We start from the raw sequence: 26,736 nt of genomic DNA, 5'->3' as shown, positions 1-26,736 counted from the left end.
CCCGAAATATTTGGCAATTATCACAACAATACTTCCTGAATTCAACCAATGAGCACACACTTTATAAATAAATAAGCAGATGCATGAATACAAATGAATTAACAGCAAGAATTACAAACATAACTTATTTAATTTACTACATAAATGAATAACAGGAATTATTAAGTTATTCTACAGCTTTATAATCTAAATTTATTAAAGAGCTACAATTTAAAACTGATTAAAAAAAGACAAAAACATATGGATTATCATGGACTTTAATCCCAGGGGAAGACCAAGGATGGTTCTAAAATATACCATTAAATATGCCGATAAAAGCTTCCTCCTCTTTGCTGCTGAGTATTTTCACAAAAGGGAGGAAAAGAGAGACAGAAACAGTTTTCATTAATCATACTGAAAAAAACCACAGAGTTTGTAAGAATATTTACATTATATACTGAGAAAAATCTAGAACTGAGCAAAAGAACTGCATCACACGTTCTTCATTCTTACCTCTTATTGAGAGATGAGCTGGCATCGCCTGGGAGGCTCATGAGGAAGAAATCCAACCTTCTGGTATCCTGTGCTCCGCTCGTTGGTTTTGGGAGATTTTCTGCTGATTTAGCCAGAATCTCCTCTCTGAATATGCCTGTCGTCTGCACAAGGAAGAAGAGATGTAGCCGCATCGTTTGACTAAGAACAATCACTAAACAACGAACAACATACAGTTCTAGTCTGAACTTTGTACAAAATACATTTGATTAAGAACTGAACTACATATATCCACAATTATATAACAACTAAACAAATTCAGTAAAAATTAAGGACAAAATTAGCTAGAAGAAGAAGAAAAATATCAAATAAACAAAGTAGATAAATGTAAAAGTAGATAAATGACAATGTGAGAAGTGGTTTGTACCATATATGCAAGATCAGGCATGAAAGGGTTAACCTGCAAGTCAGACACTTATCTATGATCATATATTTAAAAGAACGTTGACACACACACCTTTTCATTCCAGTCGAGTGTGAGTCTGTGCTGTTGTGTGACTGGAGATGGTCCAGTTGTGATTTCAGGACTTCCGACTGCTGCAATCAAACTGAAACATAAAAATAAGACGGATGTTATTTATCTCTTATTTTACATACCTGCTGTTAAAAGGTCAAATACAGATCTGATCACTATGTGGCCTTACTTCTGTGGTGTCACCATGGTGGCTGTCTGGGGTTTTGCTTGTGAACTGATGAATACTTGTGCAGATGCAGCAGCGTGCCCTGCACAGAAGAAGATGTGAGCTAGTCTAAGCTAATTAAAAGCCTGAGAAGATAAAATGCACAATAAAAAATAAAAACTCGTGACAGAGAGATGCTCACAAACACTGCAGCTGGAATGAGGTTTTAATGAGATGAAAGAAATTAAAGTGGAAGTTCACTTCACCTGGCATGCTTTGTTCAGCACTCTGCTGGATCTGAGGTGGAGTTGTACACATGTTTAATGATGTCTCACTGGCGTGCAGCAAGTTCTCCTCATCAAAGTCACCCCAGTCATCCCATTCATTTCCAAGATCAAAGCTGACAGCTGGTATTTGGAGAGATGAAGCAGGTCTGCAGAGAGCTCCCGGCTCTGACGGGGTGGTGGAGCCTCCAGGGTAAGCAGAGCTGTTCAGGTGCTGTTTACAGCTTTGGTCCGGGATCATCCACACCGCCGGAGCTGTGAACAGAAGAATTTAACAAATGAAAGCGCTTTGCACTTTTACCGGATCAGGATTAAAAACAGCATCCATGTGGGAACAGCTGGAAATATGTTGGTGGTTTTTAATTTTCTCTAAAGCTAAAGTTTTAAGCATTTGTCAGTGTGTGTGTGTGTGTGTGTGTGTGTGTGTGTGGAGGGGGGGGGGCAATCTGATGGGGGCACCAGAGAAAACTCTTTTATCTTTTCTGTTTTCCTGACTTAACAAATCTGGCTTCAGTCTGTATTATGATACGAGTCAGTTCAGGTGGTAAGGTTACTACACACATGTGGAAAAGTACACATATGTTCATTTAAAACAACTTTAAACTCTTGCAAAGACAATATTTATATATTCCAGATCTCTGAAATGAAATGTTTTGTAATTTTGGAAGTTTATTTTCAGGTTCATTTTGAACTTTAACACTGCAAGAATCCCAAGAATTTCAGGTTTTCCTGCAAGTCCCCCTCCCCTCTACAAGTTTGTGTATTTACTCTCTCCTTGTGAACTGTCACTAGTGTCATGCAAAAATCCTGTAGAACAACCAGATGTCCAACTGGTAATGAAGTAAATGAGTAAATACTGATACGTGCAAATGTGTTAAATATAAATGTCAACTTAAAAATAAATAGAATAAGTTAAACACGACATAGGTAACAGAAAATGTGTGTATAATGAAAGATAAAAAATATTTGATTCATATGAAGTCATTAAATGTATCTAAAAATATATAATTGACCAAATTTATAGAATAAAATATAAATTATACATATATATATATATATATATATATATACATATATATATATATATATATATATATATATATATATATATATATATATATATATATATATATATATATATATATATATATATAAATTTATTATTTGGCCCCTATATTCACATATATTGAAGTTTGACTGAGTACTTTGTGGATGAACATGTGTATCAGCAGGGAAGTGAGTAGGCTCTGCCATCATCTCCTGTTCATCCTCCACATCAGGATCTATAAACACATCAGAGAGTCAGGTGAATGTTAAACCTGTACAGAAACATTTAGATTCTGTACCGCCTGTTTACCTCGTTCAGGATCATAAAGACACGCTGCGTCTGACAGCTGAGTGGAGTCATCGGTGGTCAGGTCGATCTGCGCAGTTCTGAACCGATTCAGCCCACACCTTCACACCCAACGATGCAGAGCATGAATGAAACATGAAACATGGCAGCTGCTTATCAGACGATTCAATTCTTTACACTTTAGAATCAGTCCTTTAAAAAGCAGATATATAAATAAAAACATGTAAATACCAGGAAACAGAGGGAAGTACAGCTTTGGGCTTGTAAACAAACTCCTGCATGCTGACAGGTAGAGACTCTTTGTTCATTTTCATCTGAGGAAACAACAAACAAACAAGTCTGAATTGCGTAAAAATGGAGGTTCTGGTTGTTATATTTGCCATTCCATGCAGTTTTCATTGACTCATCAGCGTCTGTGTGTGTGATGCGTGATTTGATTAGATTAATTATACATGCCAGATATTATCGGCATACCAACATTAAAATGCAATATCAGAAATGATCTTTTTATTGACATAACTTTTACACAATATTCACATATTATATATAGTAAACTCTTTAGCAATGTCTCCTCTACCTCAAAATGACAAAACATAAGAAATATCATGTATATTTTTCTACATATTTTTGCTTGTTTGGCACATTCCTTCCAAAAACATCGGTATTGATTGATATCTGTATCGGAAATGAAGAGTTAATATTTAACATCCCTGTTATATATATTCTGATTCTTTGGGTGCCGATTCAATTTAAATTGCAATTCTCACAATTTTTTGATATTGTTAATATTTGTAGATAAAAAACAAAAAAATATATGTATCAAACGTTCTTTTTTTAACGTCTTTTTTTTTTTTTATTTCAATAAGGAAAAAAACAACACAATAAGCCAGACCATCATTATGCTGCTATAACGCCCAAGAAGATAAGTAAAAAGATCAATGAAAACAATAAAAATTACAAAAATTTTATAACGGATTATATTTATTTATTTGAAAAAAATAATCGACTTTTTAACAAAAAAAAAAATCGATTTTAAAATTGTGAAGCAAAAAAATTCAGATTTTTGATTTTTGATTAGATTTTCTCACCCCTAGTAGTTCATATATATATATATATATATATATATATATATATATATATATATATATATATATATATATATATATATATTAATATGGTCAATAAATTAATGCATGTGATGTTTAGATTATCATGAAAGTTAGATGGAAGCTAAAAAGAGCCTCTGCTCACCTTGAGTCGTTTGACAGGAGTCTGTACAAGCGTATCAGACCTGCTTCTCAGGTCATCCAAGTAGGACGAGAAACTGGATTCTTGGTTCGCCGTTTTCCTCCGTCCCACAGTTACACCTACTTTACCTGGAGAGGAGACACATCCTGTCCATGTAACATAGAAAAAGACCAACAAGCAATACTGCAGAGCGTGACACGTTAATTCAGGAAGAGATGCGCAGTGAGAGATGAATACTCACAGCAGTCATGAGCACACTCATTCTTATTCTTGCAGAAGTGGTTGCACTGCCTTCTGCTGCCTGAATCTGATTGCAGACACGGAGAGTCAAGCCTCAGTATAAACAGCAGTAACAACAAATCAGTGGTAGCAATCTACAGTGTGTTGCCTTGGTTTTTGGTGAGCATCTGAGCTGCAGCCTGATTTGTGGACTGCGAGGTCGGGACAGAGTGATGCGGCCTCTGTGCGAAGGCAAAGTCTGTTATGTTGTATGGATATTCAGTCTCAAACCTCCTGGCTGCAGAGTAGTACACCGTGAAGCTCTGCTGGATGTCCAGACCCACTACAGAGGAGCAAAAAGCCACAAACATACAGTTTAAAGGTGGAGTATGTAAGATTTTCAATATTTTCAAAATAAATTAAATAATAAAATAACTACAATCATAATTAGATAGTTTTTGGAACATGTAGGTTCCAGTCTGTCCATATTTGATACGTTATTAAATTACAAGTTTAATTAATGACAAATGACAAAAAGCACTTTTTTTTACTGGTAGGCAAACATTGAAGAAGGGTCTTTGTCATTAGTTAAACTTGTAATTTAATAACACATCAAATATGGACAGACTGGTACCTACATATTTAAAAAACTATCTAAATATGATTGTAGTTATTTTTTTAGTTAATTTATTTAGAATATATTGAAAATCTTACACATTCCACCTTTAACAACTGTCTTATTTTTAATGCTGCAGTTCAAACGTGTTGCTGTGATTTACCAAATTCTGAGCTGATGAGATGGATGCTGATCTTCTCTCCGCTTGATGCCCTTGCCACATCGATCTTCTTCGACCAGCAGCTACACTTCAGCAGCAACGAATCCCTGCAAACAAACCGGAACAACACGCCTCCTTCCCAAACTGAATCAAGTCTCTGCTGTGACTTCAGAAAGTCCAGTCGCTCACATGATTCTCTGCAGGAAGACGACGTTGTTGTCCGAGTCGCCGATGATCAGGGAGACGTAGTGGTGGTCTGAAGCTGTTCTCCTGGACAGCAGCTGTGTCTGGTTTTTCATGTTTACCTTCACCACGATGTCCGCGGTGGCGCTGCTGTACCGCGGAAGCTACAACATGCAACATACAACATGCAACATGAGCTTCAGTAACTACAGATGTGGCAGAAGTCTGTTCAGGAGCAGAAATCTTAAACTGGTTTACACAGGTGACGGAGTCGAGGCCTTCACACACCTACTTGTGATATCTCGTCCAATTACTTCACACAGCAGTATTTTTTATCAGATCAGTGTAAAGTCAACGTGAACATTCACATCAGTAACAAAATTCCGTCCAGCTTTTTGTGAGAAAACTCTTTTATCTTTTCTGTCTTCATGACTTTACTAATCTGACTTCAGTCTGTATTATGATACGAGTCAGTTCAGGTGGTCAGGTTACTACACACATATGGAAAAGTACACATTTGTACATTTAAAACAACTTTTAACTGATGAAAAGATTATATTTTTAATTTCCAGATCCCTGAAATGAGCGTTTTTGTGAGTTTTATTTATTCAAACAGGTTGAATTACTTAGAAATATATAATCGACCAATCAGAGGAGGCGTGCCGACTGATAGATCAGCGGTTGCAAGGCGTCACTTTTGCTGCTGTTTCATTTAAACTTTGTATCATCATGGCCGAGTGTCTTTATTACTTCTTCTCTGCTTCTTAAAGCAAGCAGCTAGCTGCTACAGCAGGTCCTCCAACTGTCTAGGGATGCAGCGATCCACTTTTTGGGAGTTTTGATCCGATACCGATATCTGAAATGTAAATATCAGCCGATACCAGATCTGTTTATGTGAACATTATTGTTACTATGGTTATTATTGCTGTTATAACTGTGTCAGATTTCATCAGGTTGTAATAAATGACCCATCCTTTCTGAAGTTACCTCACCAATACAAATATAATAACATTACAGATCTAACCATTTCAACAAGTTTTATTCTGATTTGGCTCATTTTACATAAGTACAACAATAAATGTGTGGTTTTGAAACAAAGATTTAGCTTTTAGTGTAACAAAAAATGTCACATTTTAACATTCAAGGCATTTGTTTCTTTTAAAACACGTCCGAAGCATGTCATCACACACATCTGCACTGGCTGGACTAGTGTGGTATCGGTACACTTTTATTAATACAAAGTGTGAGTACACACGCTTGGTACTGAGCCGATACTGATACTGGTATCGGTGCATCCCTACAACTGTCCCACAGACATGCTGAAGCAGTCGTGATCAGGGTTCAGATCCCAGATTAAACAATGAAACTCCCAAAGTTCTCTTCTCTAGAACAGGATGAACACCGCGCTTCTTTCTGTTTTCACGCTTGTCATGGCATAATGTGGAATCCAGCCAGCAAGATGTCTCACAGTTGTCATCATTTATTCACTATTCCTCATCGTATAGATGGAGAAACGTCAATAATTCACATCATTCATTTTCCAAACCGCTTAGTCCGATTAAGGGTCGCGGGAAGCTGGAGTCTAGCCCAGCAATCACAGGGCGAGAGGCAGGTACACCCTGGACAGGTGGCCAGTCCATCACAGGACCAACACAGAGAGACACGCATTCCTAGGGACAATTTAGAGTAACTAATCAACTTAACATGCGTGTTTTTGGACACTGGAGAGAACCCACGCATGCATGTAAACTCCACATAGAAGGATGGAGGATGGTACCCTCCTGTTGTGATTGCCACAGTGCTAACCGCTACCCCACCATGCAGCCCCCTCAAAATTCACCTCCAAATTTCATGCAATTTCATGTCATTTATTCGCATCTGCCCTGGTGTGCGAAGGCCTTTACACCCTAAAATTGTCATATTTCCTCATGTGGACTTGTAATCTAGTTTTCCAACAAAAACCAAACCACAGTTTTAAATTTGATAATAAAATTAGGAGAACTGAGACCCTTCAGATATTTAACATGTACAGCAAAATGTTTCACCTGTCTTCAATTAAAAAAAAAAAAAGTTATTTTACGTTTCAATTAACTTATTGTTTCTATATTTTTCTTTTTCCATACTTCAAATTTCTTCATTTCATGACAGAAAAAAATCTAAAATATGAAAACAGGAATATAATAAAATGTAACAGTAAATAGTGTCTTAGGAAAAAAATATGAAAAAACATGTTACACACAAAAAGAGCCAATCAACTAAATAAATCTGAATGTTTGCTATGATATTCACCTGCTCTACAGTGACTTCATACTTTGGGAGATGAACCACAGAGTCCCTGATTTGGTTTCCAAACGGCGGGTATCTGTTCAGAATCTGATAAAAGAGTTTTTTAGGGTTACATCTGACTCTTATAGCTGGACTTAATTAGCACTTGGTCGTCTGTTCCTGCAGGTAAGGCTGAACATAAACACAAAACTTCCAGGAAAGTGATTTAATTACCATTAACTGATGTCTATTCAGTAGAATTAACTATGAGGTTTCTACCGTAACTGACACACGGCAGGTATTAAAAACAAGCAGGAGCAGATGTGTCAAGTGGTTAAACATCCTTCAGAAAGACTAAAACAGTGCAAATACCACTGACATAAACATGTTAAATTCTTTAATGCAAATCATTACATTTTATAAAGACCATTAGACTGACCAGCTCCAGCTCCCTGGCGTTCGTTTCCTCTATTTTACTGAAGGTAGTGAGTCCAGCGTTCACCATCGCAGTTGATAAAGTCTGACCTAAAAACACAGGGTTGCTTTGACAATAATCACACAAGTATTTCTATCTAATGGATGAAATTCACTGGTTTACTGTCTGATTTCAAGCAGCAACCTCAGGCGAAGCCTATGCGGAAATGTCAAAAACTGCAGTTCCTCTCTCATCCACTAGGGGCTCCAAAACAGAGCAAATCCCCATAGACTCCCATGTTAAAAAGACCAACTTCACAGCAGAAATAAACATGTTTACAGCAGGAATAAACATGTTTACAGCAGGAATAAACATGTTAACAGTAGAAATAAACATGTTTACAGTAGGAATAAACATATTTACAGCAGAAATAAACATGTTTGCAGTAGAAATAAACATGTTTACAACAGAAATAAACATGCTTACAGTAGAAATAAACATGCTTACAGTAGAAATAAACATGTTTCCAGCAGAAATTAACATGTTTACAGCAGAAATTAACATGTTTACAGCAGAAATAAACATGTTTACAGTAGAAATAAACATGTTTACAGCCTGGTTCAAAAATCCCTCTTTGGTTTAATAGGTCAGGTTTACCTTCATGACAACTGTGGGGGGGAGTGAATTTTTTTGTAACTCCTTTGTTTGAAAGTAATTTAATCTCGAAATTCTGCATATTTAGGGGCGTGTCCTTTAGATTGACAGGTACCCAATCTCCCGCTTCAAGTAAGAAAAAACTCTTGGTTCAACAATCCAATTTAGGTTTAATAGGTCAGGTTTACCTTCATGACAACTGTGGTTGGAGTGAATTTGATTTATAACTCATCCATTTAAAAGTAATTTAATCTCAATATTTAGCATAATTGGGGGGGGCGTGTCCTTTGGATTGACAGGTATCCAATATGCAGCATCAAGAAGGACAAGTGTAGAAAAAACATGGTTTTTAGTCGGTTAACAGCATGACTTAACTGTAGCCAGCCTACCTCCATTAGCTTGTTAGCTCCCGTTAACTTCCGTTATCTCAGGGTTAGCTTTAGCTCTTAGCTACAGGCAGGTCAGAGTTAGATAGATGTCAATCATCCACCCTTAAGCTAACAGCCCCGCCCTCTCAGATCCACCTCTTTTTTCCCTCCCATTTTTGTATTTTCTGCGACATGCGCGGCGCTGCCAGCGCCAAAATGGCGACGGTAGGCTCTGCCCAATGAGCTTTACTTCAGCTCTTCAGAAACCTACGAGTGACGTCACGGAGGCTCCGCAACATCATGCAACACCAATACAGCAACCAACTAAATAATATTATCCACCTATCTTGTCCAGCTGTTTGGAGACGTAGGGCGATTCTTCCCAGAGTTTGGCTTTAAAGCACTTCGCCAGGATCAGGGAGTTGAGCAGAGCAGAAAAAACCGCTTTGGATCGCTGACTCAGAAACTCCGACAAACCTGTTGGGATCACAGTTCAGTTTACGTTTTAAATTAAATAAGAGATTAATTTATCTCAACCTTTTCTGACACACGTACATTTACTTATCCGCATCCCGATCCTGAAGATCTTTGCTGTGTCCTGGATTAGTCCAAAGTCTTGAAGTGAGATGGAGCCCAACTGAGCCTGAATCAAGCTGCAGGATAATAAATATGGTTCACATGCAAGTCATTGTGTGCAATACATTATTTATTAACTGTGTCAACCATTTTGTGTGTAATTTTAGGTACTTGCAGATTTTTGTTCAAATGCAAAAGAAAAAAATATCCAGAAAATGCAAACACAAAATAAATGTACACAAATTACACAAGTTACAACACTGCACATTCAGTAAGTAAAAACCGTTTGACCAGAGCCAAAGAAGGGCATTTATACTTCTTGAAGAGTTTTATCTATCTATCTATCTATCTATCTATCTATCTATCTATCTATCTATCTATCTATCTATCTATCTATCTATCTATCTATCTATCTATCTATCTATCTATTAGGGCTGCAACGTTATGTATTTGTCCCGACTTGATTCAATTCCAATTTTTTGGGTGCCGATTCCATTTAAATTACGATTCTCATAATTTTTCGATATTGCTGATTTTGTTAAATTAAAAACAACAACAAAAAAACAAAACTTTTTTTTTTGCTCGTTGTTTTTCTTAATTTTAATCAAGAAAAAACAAGACAGTAGCCAGACCATCATTCTGCTGCTATAACGCCGAAAAAAACAAGTGAAAAGATCAATAAAAACAATAAAAAAGACAAAAATTTTATGATGGATTATTTTTTATTTATTTAAAAAAATTTAATTAAAAAAAAAATCTATTTTTAAATTGTGAAAAATCCCGATATTTTAAATTTTTTTCTATCCGATTTCCCACCCCTACTATCTATCTATCTATCTGAGAAGAAATTCCAGATAATCGAAATCACTTAAATGCACCACATAGCCAGGAAGTCTGAGGCTCCCAGACCCTTTGTGAGGTAAAGGTAAAAAAAAATTTTGTAAAACATGAATGTTTGTGCATTCATTATTATGTAAATTTATTTTGTATGCATATTTTATTTGTACGTGCATTTGAACATATATTTGCAAGTGACACAAAATGGTTTGAATGGTTTACAAATCGTGTATTCCAAACCAACACAATATTTCTAGGTGGATTTTTCTCTCCATCATACATGTGCAGTGAGCCGTCTACAGCAAAAGTATGATGATCTACAGAACAAACTTACCAGTTTATTTTCATCTGACTGGTTTTGATCTTTCCCTCAAGGGGAAATCTGTAAAAATGGATATAAATCTAAATTACCTTGTGTTTTTCTGAGGCATTTTGTCTGCAGTTAAAGCCAGATGTTATGAGGATGAAGAAGCTGATGTTGGGAATGTGTTAGACCTGATGGTGGTCCTGTTCTTGTCCCTGTTCAAAGTGTTTAAAGCTCTCCTCTCATTCACTCTCAGCTGGATGTCGCTGAACTCTCTGCTGTTCGACACCAGCTTGACCTGCACACGGCAAAACCAGTACTGATCTGGATGCACTCTTCACTACAATCAAATCAACTGTATTTATACAGCACTTTTCTGACAGAAATGATTCACAATTTTTACCCCCAAAAATGAACAGACATATACATTCAATTCAATTCAACTTTATTTATATAGCGTCAAATCACGGCAATGCCATCTCAAGACGCTTTACAGACAGAGAAGAAAACATAATGAAAGCCAATTCATAATAGACTATATAAGGAAACCAACAGATTGAGTTGAGTCCAACTCAATCCCCCACCCTGAGCAAGCACACTGGCAACAGTGGGAAGGAAAAAACTTCCTTTTAACAGGAAGGAAACCTCCGGCAGAACCGGCAGAAAATTCATAAAATCTGTAAATCTATGTACGGTATTATTCATAGTACTAGAAGCAGAAATACATATATAAATAAAAACAAAATCACCAGAATTAAAACAGGTGAAACAAATGGTAAACACGTTCAGCTAACACTGCATTACAGCGATCAGTCCTGGATGAGATTTTTAGGTTATTATGAATCTCTTCAGAAAAGGGTACTTCAAATCTCAGAAATATTGTCCAGATTAAGTGAATTAAAAGATAAGTCCTAGTCTAAAATTTCCCCACAGATCCTCATAACAGTACTGGGAGCCCCAGGAATACCACCAGAGAAGCATTAGTCAGGGTTTTAGGACCAAAAGTAATTACCTCAACTTTCTCTAGTTTGGTGCTTTCAACAGACTGTTGCTTTAGTAGCTGTCCAGTTTACCCAGCATTAATGGATACAAATGGTTGGGTTAAACCAGTGTAACAATGGGAATGGTTGTAATATTTCCAGTGCAACACAATGGTTTATGTTATAAAACATCTTAATAACTAAAACGTAGGCCTGCCTCATGAATAAATCTTTACAGATTAGAAATGAATTTATGTCATTTCTCTGCTTTTCTTTCAATTATATGATCACTTGAGTTGTAATAATCACTTGATGTTCAATATTACATCAAGCCCAAAGCTTAGGAAAAAAAAGTCTCATTTGTCCCACCCTGTTCATGGCCGGTGCCCTGCCTGACCCCCATTAAAACATTTCTAGACCCGCCGCTGTGGAACTGAAGTATAAATCCTTTTTAGCACCTGTCAGCTACCTTCTAAGAGATGTTTCCTGCTCTGGTTTGTTTGTCAGAGCCTGTTCATAATTCCTCTCACCAACTTCTCCTTAATGATCAGCTCTGTGTCGCCAACATCTACACAGCACCACTGACTTACAGAGAACTTGCTTCCTTTGCTGTTGCTTCACTAGAACCGGATCTGTCTTCATACATGGCTGTCTTATGACTGGTAGAGCTTATCTCTAGCAAACTTCCTTCATACTAAACAAGGATATACTACTTGCTATATTTTTCTGAGCTAAGTAATAACTTTATACATATTTACTAGAACCAACACTGTTTTTATGAGCTGGACTGTTTTAAGTGGATCACATTGACTGTAAAGTGAGAGGACATCATTGTGATTTGACACTTTACAAATTAAGGTGAATTGCTGCTTTTTGCATGAATGGAAACTACTGATGGTTGTTTTCTATTTCATAGGACATGATGTATAGAAATAAATAAAGATGCATGTGAATTTAATCCCAGATCAGCACTACATCATAATGGTGTACCTCAAATTCTTTAGTAGAGAAAACCTACCAGGTCAGACAGTGTTTCTGTCCCAGCCACTCCACAGAACTGTCTCATGGTGTCAAAAGCAATGCAGTATCTCGCCATCAGCCTGCCGGCCGCTGTTAGGGACAAGCAAATCAACCACTTTACAGCTCCAACACAAGGATCTGCTGCATTAAAAGATGAATCAGTGGTTAGGAATTAAAATTATTATTACTATTATTTGGGTTTGAGCCATACAAAGTTGTTGTTTTCCAAATGTTTTAATTTCGTTTTAAGCACATCTCTGTATAACACTCCAAGACAAGCAAAAAAGTCCCTGAAACACCTGTTGGCATGGCAACGGGGTGTCCGCCATCTTGGAGTATACACCTATTTTTTTCACCATTTTTTTTTTTACTTGAAACGTATTGTATTTGAACGAACTAGTCGGAGAGGATTCATGTGATTAAAGCTAAGGTAGGTAATGTTGCTAAAAGACATTTATTTTACTCTGGGTGAAGTGGTTCCTCATTCTGATAGTAGTCTATCCATTCTGTAATCTTGAACAATAAGTAATATAGTTAGACCCCTCAGTTTACTGTAAATCTATAAAATCTCTGACCCATGCAAACGTTCAGACCCAAATGGAGATGTTCATTTCTTATATTTCATAGCTTCTTCTCCTGGCTCCCCTCCTCCCCCTCCAGCAGAACATACCTGATAGCCACACCCTGCATATAAACAGCGTGTTAGGATGAAAATACAAAGTAGTGAAGAAGAAACTCGGAAAGCAAACATGGCTGAGAAAATGCAGGAATGATTTCCCGACCCGGCTCGGTTTATTTGCCTCCTCCTGCTAAACAGCCGAGAAAGAGAAAATCGTTGTTACAAATAAAAAAGCCTTGGATCACGCAACATCACCTACACCAGCTTTAACTCCACATTCGGCAGGAAGCATCGTGACAAGTTGGGTACCAAACGCTGTTGAAATCTTTCTAATAGGAATAACCATGTTACCGTGGCAACCCATGAAAAAAGGCATTTTTGCAATGAAACACAAAATACACGCGATCTGCACCAAAACTGGCAGCATTCATATTTGTTAGGTCCATAACACATTACACTATGCACTGAGGGGGGTAGGGGTTGGTATGAGGCTCAGACCTGATGGATGCCACTTGCGGCTTTAATTAGTTTTATTATTACTTTAATTATTATTATCAGATCAACCATTTACACCTACAAAAATCTACCTGTTGGTTTGATGTTGATCTCCTCGTCCATGCCGATCAGATCAATAGAAGACAGAGAGTTTAGGTTCTTCAGACACAGCTCTAGAGGGGGGACATAATAAACAAACATGGACGTCAACAGAGGAATAATGTTAACAGTATGTGAGAATTTATTTTAGCAACAGGCTAATTCAGCGGGAATTGTCAATTGATGCTTACCTTGCAGTTTTGATTCAATCCCACATCTGTCCAAGTTGGCAGAGAAACCTAGAAGGAAAGAGAAGACAACAATGGAAGAAATGAAGAGCTGATCCATGATATTTAACGATACAACTTGTGGCAGACCATAATGCTGGCATTGTAGTGACTCTTACATATACTCATGCATAACTCACCATGCAGTAATTAAAGTATGTTCTCGGTTACTCAGGAACCCCAAGCCAGCTTTTGGTCTACAGAGGACACTGTCCCTTTAAAGACAGGGTTTCCAGGGGTTTTGGGTATAAAAGAAGCTGTACCATTTTTTGTTGTGCTTTTTAAGTGCTAAGCCTCTAATAAACGACACGCTGTTGCGTGATCAAAGTGAGAAATTACTTCTTTGTCTGTTACAATTTCCACAGCATGTGATTTAGCAGGATTTGGGTTTGGGGTTCTCACCATAGTGTGTGGGGTTCTTCAGGGCTCTGATGTAGAGGAAGGTGTTGCGTATCCAGTCCAAAGCCATGTTGACATCGCTGATGGTTTGAAGAACAATCTCAGCATTCAGGTGCTCCACTAGGTGACCATGTAAGCTTGGAATACAGATTATACTGTTAGCTCATGTATGATTTCTATGTTTTGTGGGTAAGATTGACAGACAGAAACAAAGGCACTCACGGTACTACCTGCTCTCAATGACCTCTATCCCATTCATAAGTCTCATGTACTTGTCTTTGGTTTGAGCCTTGGTCATAATCACAGCGGTGGCCGATGTGTCAAACTAAAGGAGAGCAGAAAGTACATTTCTATGAATATTATAAACATCCATCACTGAAAGTCCATCTTACTGTTGTAATCATGGACTGTATATGAAAGACGGACGGAGCCTCTTTATCATCACCTGGAGGTTTCTGAAAAGCTGAATTGAAGCCAAGCAGAAACCTCCGGCGGTTAAAAGTGAAGCCTATGTGCAAAAAACTGCAGTTCCCCGCTTCATCCTCTAGGGGCTACAAAACAGAGCGAATTCCCATAAACTCCCATGTTAAAAAGACCAACTTCACAGCAGAAACAAACATGTTTACAGCAGAAATAAACATGTTTACAGCCTGGTTCAACAATCCATTTTCGGTTCAATAGGTCAGGTTTACCTTCATGACAACATGGGGGGAGTAAATTGTTTTCTAACTCACCCGTTTAAAAGTAATTTAATCTCAAAGTCCAACATATTTAGGGGCGTGTCCTTTTGATTGACAGGTACCCGATCTCCCGCTTCAAGTCAGAAGAATGTAGAACAACCGCGGTTTTTAGCCGGTTAACAACGTGACTTAGCTTTAGCCCGCTTACCTCCGTTAGCTGGTTAGCTCCCGTTATCTCCGGGTTAGCTCAGTTAGCTCTTAGCTACAGAAAGCTTGGAGTTCGCTCGATGTCAATCATCCACCATGATGCTCACAGCCCTCCTCTCAGCTCCACCTCTTAGACCATATTTGTGTTTTTTGGGTGAGACGACACGCATGTTCCTGCCAAGATGGTGATGGTAGGAACCGCCCACCGAGCTTCAATTCAGCTCTTCAGAAACCTATGGGTGATGTCATGGAGGCTCCGCCCATCTCTTTAGATACAGTCTATGGTTGAAGCTCATTGGGCGGTTCTCAGCATTGCCATCTTCAGAGCTGTGTACCGTTCACACTCAAGTGGGATGAATGATGAACGACAACCTGAACAATCATGCATAAAAACCTGGATTAAGACCTGCAGTACATATGAAGTAGTACTATTGGGTACGCTGGACATCCAGCATCGGTATTCCTTCACACATATAAGCCGATGCTTTGTTTTCAAGTTCATTTGTTGCTTTTATCCAGGATTTTATCCACTTTGCATCTTTGCACGGGATATATTGGATCACATCGGGAACTAATTTAATTTACTTTTTTTAAATCTTACAGTTCTTGAGGCTGAAACCACGACATGCACCTGCTTTTAATAATCTTTTGTCTTCATACCCGTTTTTTTTTTTTTTTTTGTCATTTTGGAATCGTGTTGCATTTGCTGCAGCCTATTTTGCTCAAGATTCCTTTGGAAAAAAGGTCTTCATGGGATTTTCCCGGTTAAATAAAGTCCTTACCTGCGGTCGTCCGGCTCGGCCAATCATCTGCAACATGTCGGCTTCGCTGTACTCCTCACAGGAGCCGCCAACATACTGCATTGTGGACTTGATCACCACCAGGTGAGCTGGCAGGTTTACACCCATGGCCAGAGTCCTGGTTGTAACTGGACGAGCAAAAGAATGCAGAAAATTTCAATACAATACAATAAACCTTATTTTAGAATAAACCAGCATATGGTAAAGGTTTTGTTTTGCTTTTTTTACAGGCATAAACTACATTTTCTGGCCTGTCTTGAACTGGAAAGGCTCCAGTTTGTCACTAAGCAGCCAGTATGAATGGATATAAGCTTAAAAAGAGCAATATATTTCAATAGCTTCTTTGTTACTTATGATTAGCAAATATTGCATGTTGTGATTAGCTTAAAGTTACTCGACAGAAAAGACTTCTTTACAATAAAACAAAGATGTAATTTTACAGAAAAACACTCATTTTATGATGCGATTTTTATGCTTTTTGGAGATAAAATGATTTTACAGCCTAGTCTGAAACTGGATTTGGCCTCACAGAGGACAGGCAGGTCTCCCAGGGTGAAGGCATTTTCTATCACCTTCCTATCCGACAGGTCGACTCCGGCATGGTGGTAACCAACTCCTAACATCACCAGATCTGGATGGCAAGCACAACCCAAACTTTTGTTATCGGTTCGACAAAGAAATGAAGGCTTCAGCTGCGACATGTCTGTGTTTCTGGGTCTGAGCTACAAAGCCGAATGTTGGAAGGTGTTGAGGTCAGAGATCTGTCAGACTAGTCATCACTAAACGTAGATTAGCCGTTTTTGTGGATCTTTCTTTATCTTAAGAAGGGACAAAAGGTTAAAATACAGGATCCAAAACTTTTTAAAGCTACAAAGTCAACAAGCGTTTTTGTCAAACTTAGCAACATCTGCTAAACGATCCTGCTAATGTGTGTGAAAAGCATTAAAAATGAACTCATTACCTTTTAGCTTTGAATCCAGAATAGAGTTTGCATATTTAATCAATCTGCAGAGTGAAGCAGAACAGGCTTATAATGTTGTAATGAACGGTTGTGTCCACCTGAACGGGACACTGAGGATAAGCCGGTAGCTTACCTTTGCTTGTGTTCAGTGCTCATGATGAATCGGGCATCTTTGGCCAGAACTGCAGCCGACTGCTGAGCTCCTTTCCTTGTAGAACAAAACTGCAGAACAAAATATATTTACATAATGTGGCAGAGATAAAAACGTAAAGAAAAAGAATTATCAGTACTATTTGTTACCTTTCTACTTTGTTCAGTTATGTAGAAATATTAAAGGTCTCATTTTATACATTTTTTCTACAGTTTCATGTGGGTGTGAGAGGTCCAACACCATTGTTTTCAAAGTAAATAACAGCAAATTCAGCCTTTTTCTTTCATTTCATTTCAGTTTCTGTCTCTGAGCCTTTTTAAATGTTCATGACCGGTGCCTGTCCATATCCCACTTCACATGCCTCACAGGGTCAGGACACGGCTTTAGCAGGCGCCCGATCAGTGATTTTCTAGCAGGGATCAGCGACATCTGTCCTCGATGGCACCAATCATGCAAATGTTATGAGCTTCACTGCTGCAACAAAACCTGACTCAAACCAATGGCTAATACCCAGACTAATGCAGAGTTTAACGCCAAGCTCTGCACACGCCTGCTGTGATGTGAGCTGTGTTGCAGCAGGGAAACGCTGAACAATTGCAGGACCAGTGCTGCCCACCCCTGTAATAGAGAGAAGGCTCAGCTAGCCAGGTTCAATGGCAGTATCCACCCCCAGGGGGAGTGGTCATCTTCCTTCGTGAGGTCACAAAGGGAAAGATCTCCAACTCACATGTTTAAGAAAACATTTGCTAAAACTGAAGCAAGCAAGAGAGGTGACAGAGTTTTCTCATTTTTAGGATATGGAGATACTTATAACTGATAGAAAACCTTTAGAAAGTGAAGTTAGAATAATATGGGACCTTTAAGAAAAAATTTAAATTAGCACCTAAAATACAATTTATTTGCTTCACATTTTTTTGTTTAAGTTTTACTGAATGTTTTCTATTTATGAAAGTAAAGTAAAGCAACTCTTCATCCCGACATCATGGTGTGCACTCAAAGAGGCCCGACTCTGCATAACACAAGTTAAAGGTTAAAATATTTAGAGCAAAATATGCGTATTATTGGTGCCAGTAGTTAAACTGAATCACACTGACCAGATAAAAAATCATTAACTTACTGAAATAATTAATAAAGTCGACAAAAATCAGCAATAAGGTTTGTAAAAACAGTTGTTTAACCTGTTCATTCATTCTCCTTTGCCCTGGTAACAGGAGATATTTTGAGTCTGCCACCTGACAAACACAAACAGCATCCTTGCTGATTTATGCATAAAGCATCCGAATGTGAGTAATAAGAAAGCAGCACGGTGCATTAGGAGACATGAAGAAGAGCGACAGAGGCTACACTTTACACTTGAGCTTGTGCAAAATCCATGACGTATCAAAATGCGCAGCTAAAACAGCATGCTGCCGTACAAAAATCCCATTTCCAGGTGAAATTGTGTTATTAAAAAGAACCACAGCAACCCTGAGTGCTACTTTATTTGTCCCAGAGGGAAACTAGCACGACCCTCCAAGCTGAAAGAAAGACCACTTTGCTCTACAAATGGACAAAAAAATACAAAAATAAAAGTGCAAATTAATGGTGTCTTGTGATTTCAGATGACTGAATAAATGAATGCCAGGTCAGAAAGCGTAACCTCTGTTCAGACGCACCACGAGAGCAGGTTTCTGGTCTGAGTAAGTCTGTATGATGTTGGCCATCTTGTAGTTAAGAGACAAGTCGAACTTGAATTCTGTCTGGTTTGGGCTGCAGGGGAATCCCAGCACCACCTTCCGAAGCATCACCGGTCGGTGACTCTCGTCCAGGTTCAGATATGCAGCCGGTCCGTTCTCATTTGACAGCCAGTCTGCTATCTGAGAAAAGGAAGGTGTTTAAAGCTGGAGCAGCATCTGGTTATCGGCTCTTTCTCAGGTACTCACATCAGCTACGTTAGGAATGGTGGCCGATACAGCCACAAACCGCATTGAGGCTCCAGCTTCTGGGTTCTGTGATGTTCTGTAGGTGTTGACTGCCTTCATCCTGCTCACCACGACTTCCAAGGTGGCGCCGCGGGTTGCATCTTTCACAACATGCACCTGAGGAACAGGTTTCATCCCACAGTTTACACTAGAAACATCAGAGTCAACGGCACGGTGCTGACCTAAAGTAAAGTAAATGTTTATTTATGTAGCCGTGTAAAAAAAGACTTCAGAATAAAAGATAAAAAAAAACAAATCAAACTAGATGGTTTAAAATATTTGTTTTTAGCTGGTTTATTAAAGCGATCACTGAGTCTGCAGATCTGTGGCTGGGAAGAAGGGGGTTCCAGTTCTACTGCATGTTTCAGTTCCTGCCAGTATCCAGCAACTTCCTGCAGCCATTGCAGAGGACTGCAACCTGACCAGCTCTATGTGAGTGCTCACACTAGATAATGACTGGCAAAAGCAAAACTGGACATTTTAGGCTGGTCTGTTAGTGTCGCCAGTCTGAGGATCTCCATGCTGTCTAATCAGCATGGTGACATGCAACACCAGCGAGGTGGGATGGTTTATCTCTGCAGAGGAGAAATGCTCACTAACACACATTTAGACAGATTCCTGAACAACATATGAAGGAAATGTGGTTTTGTGTTTGTAGGAAAAGTTTTAGATCTCTGAGTGCAGATGGGAACAAAGACAAAAGTGTTGCATTTATATTTTTGTTCAGTGTGAAAAGAACTGAAGGAACCAGGGAGAGACAACGCCTGGTATTTCTAATGCCAGAGCGAACAAGCTGTAGCCTGACTCTCTGCCTGCTCTTCTTCTGCGGTAGGTAACAACATAAAACTATAAGTTACTTCCACAAATTGTTAAAATTGTTTTTCTTGGTGTTTTTTATGTTCATGTGACAGAGAAGGAGAGTGGTGGAGGGAGGTGTGGCTCATGGTGCGCTTTGTTTTGGTCTACAGGGACAACAAACCGTTTCACTTTTTGCTCCTTTAATCTTTTTTTTCTTTCACTGGGAGTAAAAATAATCTTAAATTACTCAATTACTCGTTACCAACAGGAGAAAAATCATTCAGTGTGGCTCAGCCATGCTTCACCTGCACACCTGCACAACGTACAGGCGGAGGTTCTCTGTTCTGGTGCAGCGTTTATGTAAAATATCCTGGAGATTTTCTGTTTTTCTACGGGAATCTTTCTAAGACGGAAGCAAAAGAAACAAAATCATTTCACAATCACTGTGAAATGATTGAATGTAGATCAAACCTAATACTGAGGTATTGTTGTGTTTCAGATTTACCCTGTGGGAAATATTCCTATTTCATAACTTTTCCACCCTTTAAATATGAATTTTACACACCAAAAGGAATCACTATATATATATATATATATATATATATATATATATATATATATATATATATATATATATATATATATATATATATATATACATATACATATACATATATATATATATACATATACATATATATATATATATATATATATATATATATATATATATATATATATGTGTGTGTGTGTATTAGGGGTGGGTAAATTAAATTGAAAAATCGAAAATCAGGATTTTTTTGCTTGACAATTTTAAAATCAATTTTTTGTTAAAAATCCTTTTTTTTCCAAATAAATAAAAACAATCCATTATGAAATTTTTGTCATTTTTATTGTTTTTATTGATCTATATACTTGTCTTCTTGGGCATTATAGCAGTAGAATGATGGTCCAGCTACTGTGTTGTTTTTTTCCTAATTGAAGAAGAAAAATGACTAAAAAAGGTTTTATACATTTTTTTTGTTTTTTTATCTACAAAAATCAGCAATATTAAAGAATTGTGAGAATTGCAATTTAAACCGAATTAGCACCCAGAAAATCGGAATCGGAATCGAAAAACCTTTCATCACAGCCCAAATATACATATATATGCTGTATATATATACATACATACATATATATATATATATATATATATATACACATACATACATATATATATATATATATATATATATATATATATATATATATATATATATATATATATTTAGAGAAAAAGGAAAGTCTTGAGGGAGCTATGTAGATGGAAACAGTCAGACTTTTATCATGTCTGTCTTAAATATTTCCCAACTGGAAGATACTGAAGGATCTAACTGGGAAGTCTGTACTGCTGTTTGTTATTTGTTTTTGTAAACAAAACGGTAGTATTTTGCGTTATTGTAATAGATAATAACAAAAAAGATCTAACTTTAAATGTTCAGAGAGAGCAGAGTTTATGAGTCTATAATAACATAATAAAACACGTGTAACATTAACATGTAAACATGATTCTGTGAGCAAAATATCTGATGAACACTGACCTCATCAATAAGGAAGAGTCTGACTAGCTGCAGCAAGCAGTTGTCCTTCCATTTCCTCGTCAAGCTGTCCCACTTTTCCTGAGGCAACACATGTAAAGTTTTAATGCATAATAATACCAGCGTGCCTCGATTAGATCTTACAAAACCGTAAATTTGTTGCACTTGATTGATTACGATTCTGAGAGGTATCACTCACAGGTGTGGTCAGGATGATGTGGGAATCATGAATCTCAAAGAAGTCATCAATCTCCGTGTCGCCGGTCAGCTCCTTGCAGCTCAGCCCCAGAGGACCAAATTTCTTCCTCCAGTTCTCGAAGCACTGGCTGCAGAGAGCTTTGATGGGGGCCACTGGTGAAAAAACACAAGCCTGACTGCAGGATGTACCGTCAACCTGCAGCTCATTTAAAAACATGCAGCGAATTCGGTGTTTTCTGAAGAAAAAAAACCCTACAGCTCAGATGTCATACGCTGCACATCCAAAAGCAAAAATATCTCGACCTGGACTTGACTATGTAAACAGGAAAGAGGAGAAGTCCTGCATGGACGAAGATGTTTTCGCTGCAACAAGTTATTCATGCAGTGAGCAGCTTCTCTTTTCAGAAACAACCATGTAGGAAGTGGAAAAGATGTTGTTAGATGTGTTTATGTATTTCAAAAGGGTCAAATCATCGTCATCACTCTAAGAAAACCTCCAACGAGATGCAGAAACTACCAGAACTGGGCTGTCAAACGCATCTTAAAGTTAGGAAGGACAGAGAAAACATCGTCTTCCAGGAAGAAATGCGGTCAGAACAACATGAACGACGGCGAGGCGGCTCTCGCTTGATGCTTGAGAAAACTGTCATGATGTGTGTTTTATATCTTTAGTTCTGTTTTCATGTTTTAGTTTTTCATGTTTAGTTCCCTTGTCTTGTTTCCTGTTCTTCCTGTTCGTTAGATTCACCTGGTCTCGTTAGTTTCATCCATCTCACCTGCGTCTTGTTCAATCAATCAATCATAACTTTATTTGTAGAGCACTTTCACAAAGTAACCAAAGTGCTGTACAGGTAAAATAAAATAAATCAACATTAAAAGCACTAAAATAAAGACAAAAAAATAGTTAAAAAGACTAAATAAGACAGAAAAGACATAGTGGTTAAAAACCAACATAAAAAGATGAGTTTTAAAAAGAGATTTAAAACCACTAAATCCCAGCAGACCTCACTGAAAGACGGAGACTGTTCCAGAGTTTGGGGCTACTGCAGAAAAGGCTCTGTCTCCATGAGTCGAGTCCTCGGGACTACTGGAAGCATCTGGTCTTCTGATCTAAGACCTCTAACGGGACAATGATGCTGCAGAAGCTCAGAAAGGTACAGAAACCATTTAAACATTTAAAAGCCAAAAGTAAAACTTTAAAAACTATTCTAGATATTGTTCTGTTTCTCAGTATTTATACCCCTTGGTTTCTGTTCCTGCTCCAATGCTTGCCTGTTCTTGTGTTTTTTTGTTCTCCTGTTTTCTCTGCCCTTCAGTTCAGTTCTTGTATTAACACTTCATTCTGCATCCCTGGATTTGGGTCCACACCTCCACCGATGTTTAATAGTGAAAGTAAGAACATTTCTACGCGGACGATGTGAAGGAAACTCAAAGGACTAAACACTGTGTTGCCACTAATCAGTGACGCTAACCAGAAGAAAAGGCTTCACTTTGCAGAGTTGTATAAAGTAGAAGTAAAAATAAAGTGGAAGTCCTGCCGTGTTTTGGATCTACCTGTGCATTTAGAACAGGTGTTTTCACCAACAGGCTCATTTACCTGCAGTGGAGCTGAGCTGATGCTATTCACCTGGTTTAGGGACTGGTTGGAAAGATCTGCTGGACAGGACTTCTAATTTCTACTTCTACTTTCTACACCTCTGTCACTTTGCTAGGGAGCATGAAAACTGGACTCTGGAGCTGGGAGGAGGTCATGTGGTCTGATGAGTCCAGGTTTAGCCTGTTCCAGAGTGATGGGGAATCAGGGTGAGAAGAGACAGACATAGTGATGAATTCATCACGCCTGCTGTCTACTGTACAAGCCTGTAGGCCAGTCTATGATCTGGAGTTGCTGCAGTTGGTCACGTTTGCATTCAGCAACATTACGTATCCAAAGATGTGGTCAGCTTCTTCTTTGATGGCACAGCCATGTTTCAAAACGCCAACAGCAGGATTTAATGAGGCTCAGTGTGAAAGAGTGGTTCAGGGAACAGGAGACATCCAGCGTCATCTGTGCAGGATGCTGGTGGAAAAACGAATGCAACGCCGGATGGAAATAAACCTTGTGACATCGGAGAAGTTTAAAATGACGCCACCGCTGTTAATTAAAGAAGAAAATGTCCAACAAGATCTGGTGTTTGGACAAACAAGATAAATATATTTATTATAAATCATTTCGAGCCAAATCTCTGCAAACAGATCAAAGTAGATTTGGCAACTTTTCTCAGTTGTAATATACACTCACTATAAACGGCTTTGACATCTCTCCAGGGCTCTGGCGTCTCCATCAACAGGCGGACGATGGCCAACTCAAACAGAACTGTTTTCCCTGATCCGGTTGGAGCGCAAGCCACAAAGTTTTTGTTTGTGTAAAGAACCTGAGAACAAACAATAAACAGATGAACATACGCGACCACTGAAGCTGCCGTGTGTCCGTAAGGTTTCCTCTGAAAGGGCTTACGTCATCCAGAGCTTTGGACTGAACGTAGTTGAAAAAGGGGAACTCGCTGAAGATGGATCTGAACTTCACCGCTGGACCACGTGATTCAGGACATCTTGTGAAATTACATTGTCAGCATTCTGGTACAATTCAGCCATTTGTGATTGTGAGAAGAAAGGATACGAATTTCTGACACTGGTCTCAAAACTTCACATCCGGAAGATCCTAACATGGAAACAAAACCAACATGTTGGACTTTAATGTGTTATTTATCATTAATTAATTACAGAAAAAAATAACACATTTAATCGCAGAATGTTTGTCACAATTTCCCAGTACACCGATTACACTGATGCACACTATAGACTTCTGCTGAAAACAGCACTTTGGCGCGATATTTAGCTTCTTTTCAGACTCGTCTACCACCTTTATTCAAAGAAAAGGAGAATATCAGCAAGTCTAGTGACTTTTTCTGGTGGTATTGGAGACTTTAAAAGAGTAACATGTCAAAACGTAACGTTTATTCTTCTCTGTCAGCAGCAGCGGCTGCATTAGCCCCTCCCTGTGCAGAGAAACACTCTAGATGCTTGGTCCTCCTGCAGATTCCAGCTTCAGGCTGCGGTCAGAGCAGGAGGTGATCGTCTCTGCTGCAGGACCAAACTGAAGCCACATCAGTCTGCTTACTGTCACATGTTCATGTCTGTTCATGAGGAGTGTGACTGGAAATATGGAAAAGTTGAAGGACTGTGAAGCTGTTAACTTACTTATGACATTTTCATTTTACATCTGTGCAGTTTTGGTATTGTTTCTGTTTGTTTTTACTGTTTTGAAAAGAACTTAAATCAAATATGTTTCCAGACATTAATAGAACTTGATTTTACAATATTTAATGTCTGTGTCTATTATTTGATTTTTTTGTTAACCAAAGTCCATTTAGACTTAAAAAAAATTGCGGTTTTATCATCTCTTCACTGGCTGACCGTGTACTTTAGGATCCATTTTAGGCTGAATGGTGCTGCCATTCTGCTCCTCCATCCCTACACACCCTCTCGTCTCTCAGGTCAGCTGACCAACTACTTCTGTCTGTACTGAAGACAAAACAGAAGCTCAGAGGGGACCGGGACTTTGCAGATCTCAGCACCTAAACTGTGGAATGAGCTTCCTTTCCACATTAGACAGGCCTCCTCTGTATCTGCTTTTAAATCTTTACTGAAGACCTGTTTAAGCTGCTTTTTCTGCACAATAAGTTGACTTTTTAGATCTGATTTTATTTTGATTGCTTTAATTTGACTGCTTTTATTTTTTTTTGTTTTTAGATGTCTGCAATATTTTAAAGTTGTCCTAATGTATGTTATTTATTCTGTTTTTTTTAATCCCCTATAATGTGGCACTTTGGTCAACATTGTTGTTTTTAAAGTGTGTTATAAATAAAGTTGTATTGTATTGTATACAATATAAAAACAACAAATTACATAGGCAAAAAACATAAAATATAAATAAATAAATGAAGTATTACTCCAGCTATTACAAGCTAGTAGCTATTGACTAGTTAATTTTTTCAGTAACTAGCACGCTAAAAGCCATGAAATCTGCGATTATTCCACCAAATACTGATTTCTGAATGTTTAACTACATTGTTTGTTTTCCTTGAACTGGTCAGGTTCTGAACGTTAAAAAAACCCAAATTATCATCTTATTTTGAAGTAATGTCATTTCTGTTGAAGTTTCACTATGAAGAAAAGCAGTTTTGTTTGGAAATGAGGAGAAATAATGTCTGCAGTTCACAGCTTAATGAGGCAAAGCTGCTCAGTTCTCCAACACCAACAAGACAAAACCTGAAAAACTGATCATATTTTCACTTTTTGTCTGGAACTGTAAACTGAAAATATTCTGATCTAGTATATTAAAAGTACTTTTTGATAGTTTAAGTTGGAATGGTTGTTGTTTATTGTGTCATGAGTTCACCGCCTGCAGACCAGTGTGTTACATTACAACAGCCGTCTGCAGAGGGATCTCACCTCATCCCAAATACATTGTGGCATCTTGCAGCATGGTTGGTCATGGCCATTCTTATTAGCTAGGTTAGGGAAGCTAGGTGAGTTGTGTGTGAAAAACCAGTGAGCCCAGTGGCCGTCTGTGACCGTGTTGGTGTAGCGTAGAACCTTGTATGCGGAGTGGCTGAGGCATCATGGGCGGAACGAAAGCTCTCTTTGTGCCCTCGTCCTGTTTTTCTGCTTGTTGCGCCTGCTGCGGGAGTCGGCCAGTTGCTGCAGATGAGGGTGAGAGGGGGGGCTCGGGAGCAGCGTGGCCAACCGTCGCCTGTGGCCGCTGAAGAAAAGGAGGCACTGTTGTCATGGCGACCTGACTGGGAAAAGTTTGAGGTCTGGATGCTGTCTGGCTGTTGCCGTTCCTGAGGTCATCTTTGGTTGACAAGTCACCTCTGCTGGTCAT

The 26,736-nt window shown here is 38.3% G+C and overlaps 1 protein-coding gene across 1 annotated transcript; it reads right to left on the bottom strand.

The window, feature by feature from the left end:
• Positions 1–488: 488 nt before the first annotated feature.
• On the bottom strand, positions 489–26,736 carry hfm1 (helicase for meiosis 1; the record flags this gene model as incomplete). The annotated part of the gene is given in 35 exon segments (XM_079243896.1): positions 489–635; positions 989–1,079; positions 1,176–1,254; positions 1,418–1,690; positions 2,641–2,718; positions 2,793–2,890; positions 3,021–3,103; positions 4,041–4,165; positions 4,279–4,411; positions 4,415–4,599; positions 5,036–5,139; positions 5,222–5,379; positions 7,505–7,588; positions 7,920–8,005; positions 9,260–9,394; positions 9,473–9,570; positions 10,665–10,712; positions 10,826–10,932; positions 12,633–12,724; positions 13,841–13,921; positions 14,039–14,086; positions 14,477–14,610; positions 14,704–14,798; positions 16,143–16,288; positions 16,690–16,791; positions 17,122–17,165; positions 17,255–17,343; positions 18,928–19,128; positions 19,195–19,350; positions 21,615–21,692; positions 21,811–21,962; positions 24,091–24,223; positions 24,307–24,377; positions 24,469–24,510; positions 26,448–26,736. Coding segments are annotated over 35 exon segments (4,065 nt in total).

This window comes from Telmatherina bonti (assembly GCF_933228915.1).
Source record: "Telmatherina bonti genome assembly, chromosome: 7".
Taxonomy (NCBI): Eukaryota; Metazoa; Chordata; class Actinopteri; order Atheriniformes; family Telmatherinidae; genus Telmatherina; species Telmatherina bonti.
The sequence above is the reverse complement of the archived record's forward strand: the minus strand, read 5'-3'. Positions and strand labels throughout refer to the sequence as shown.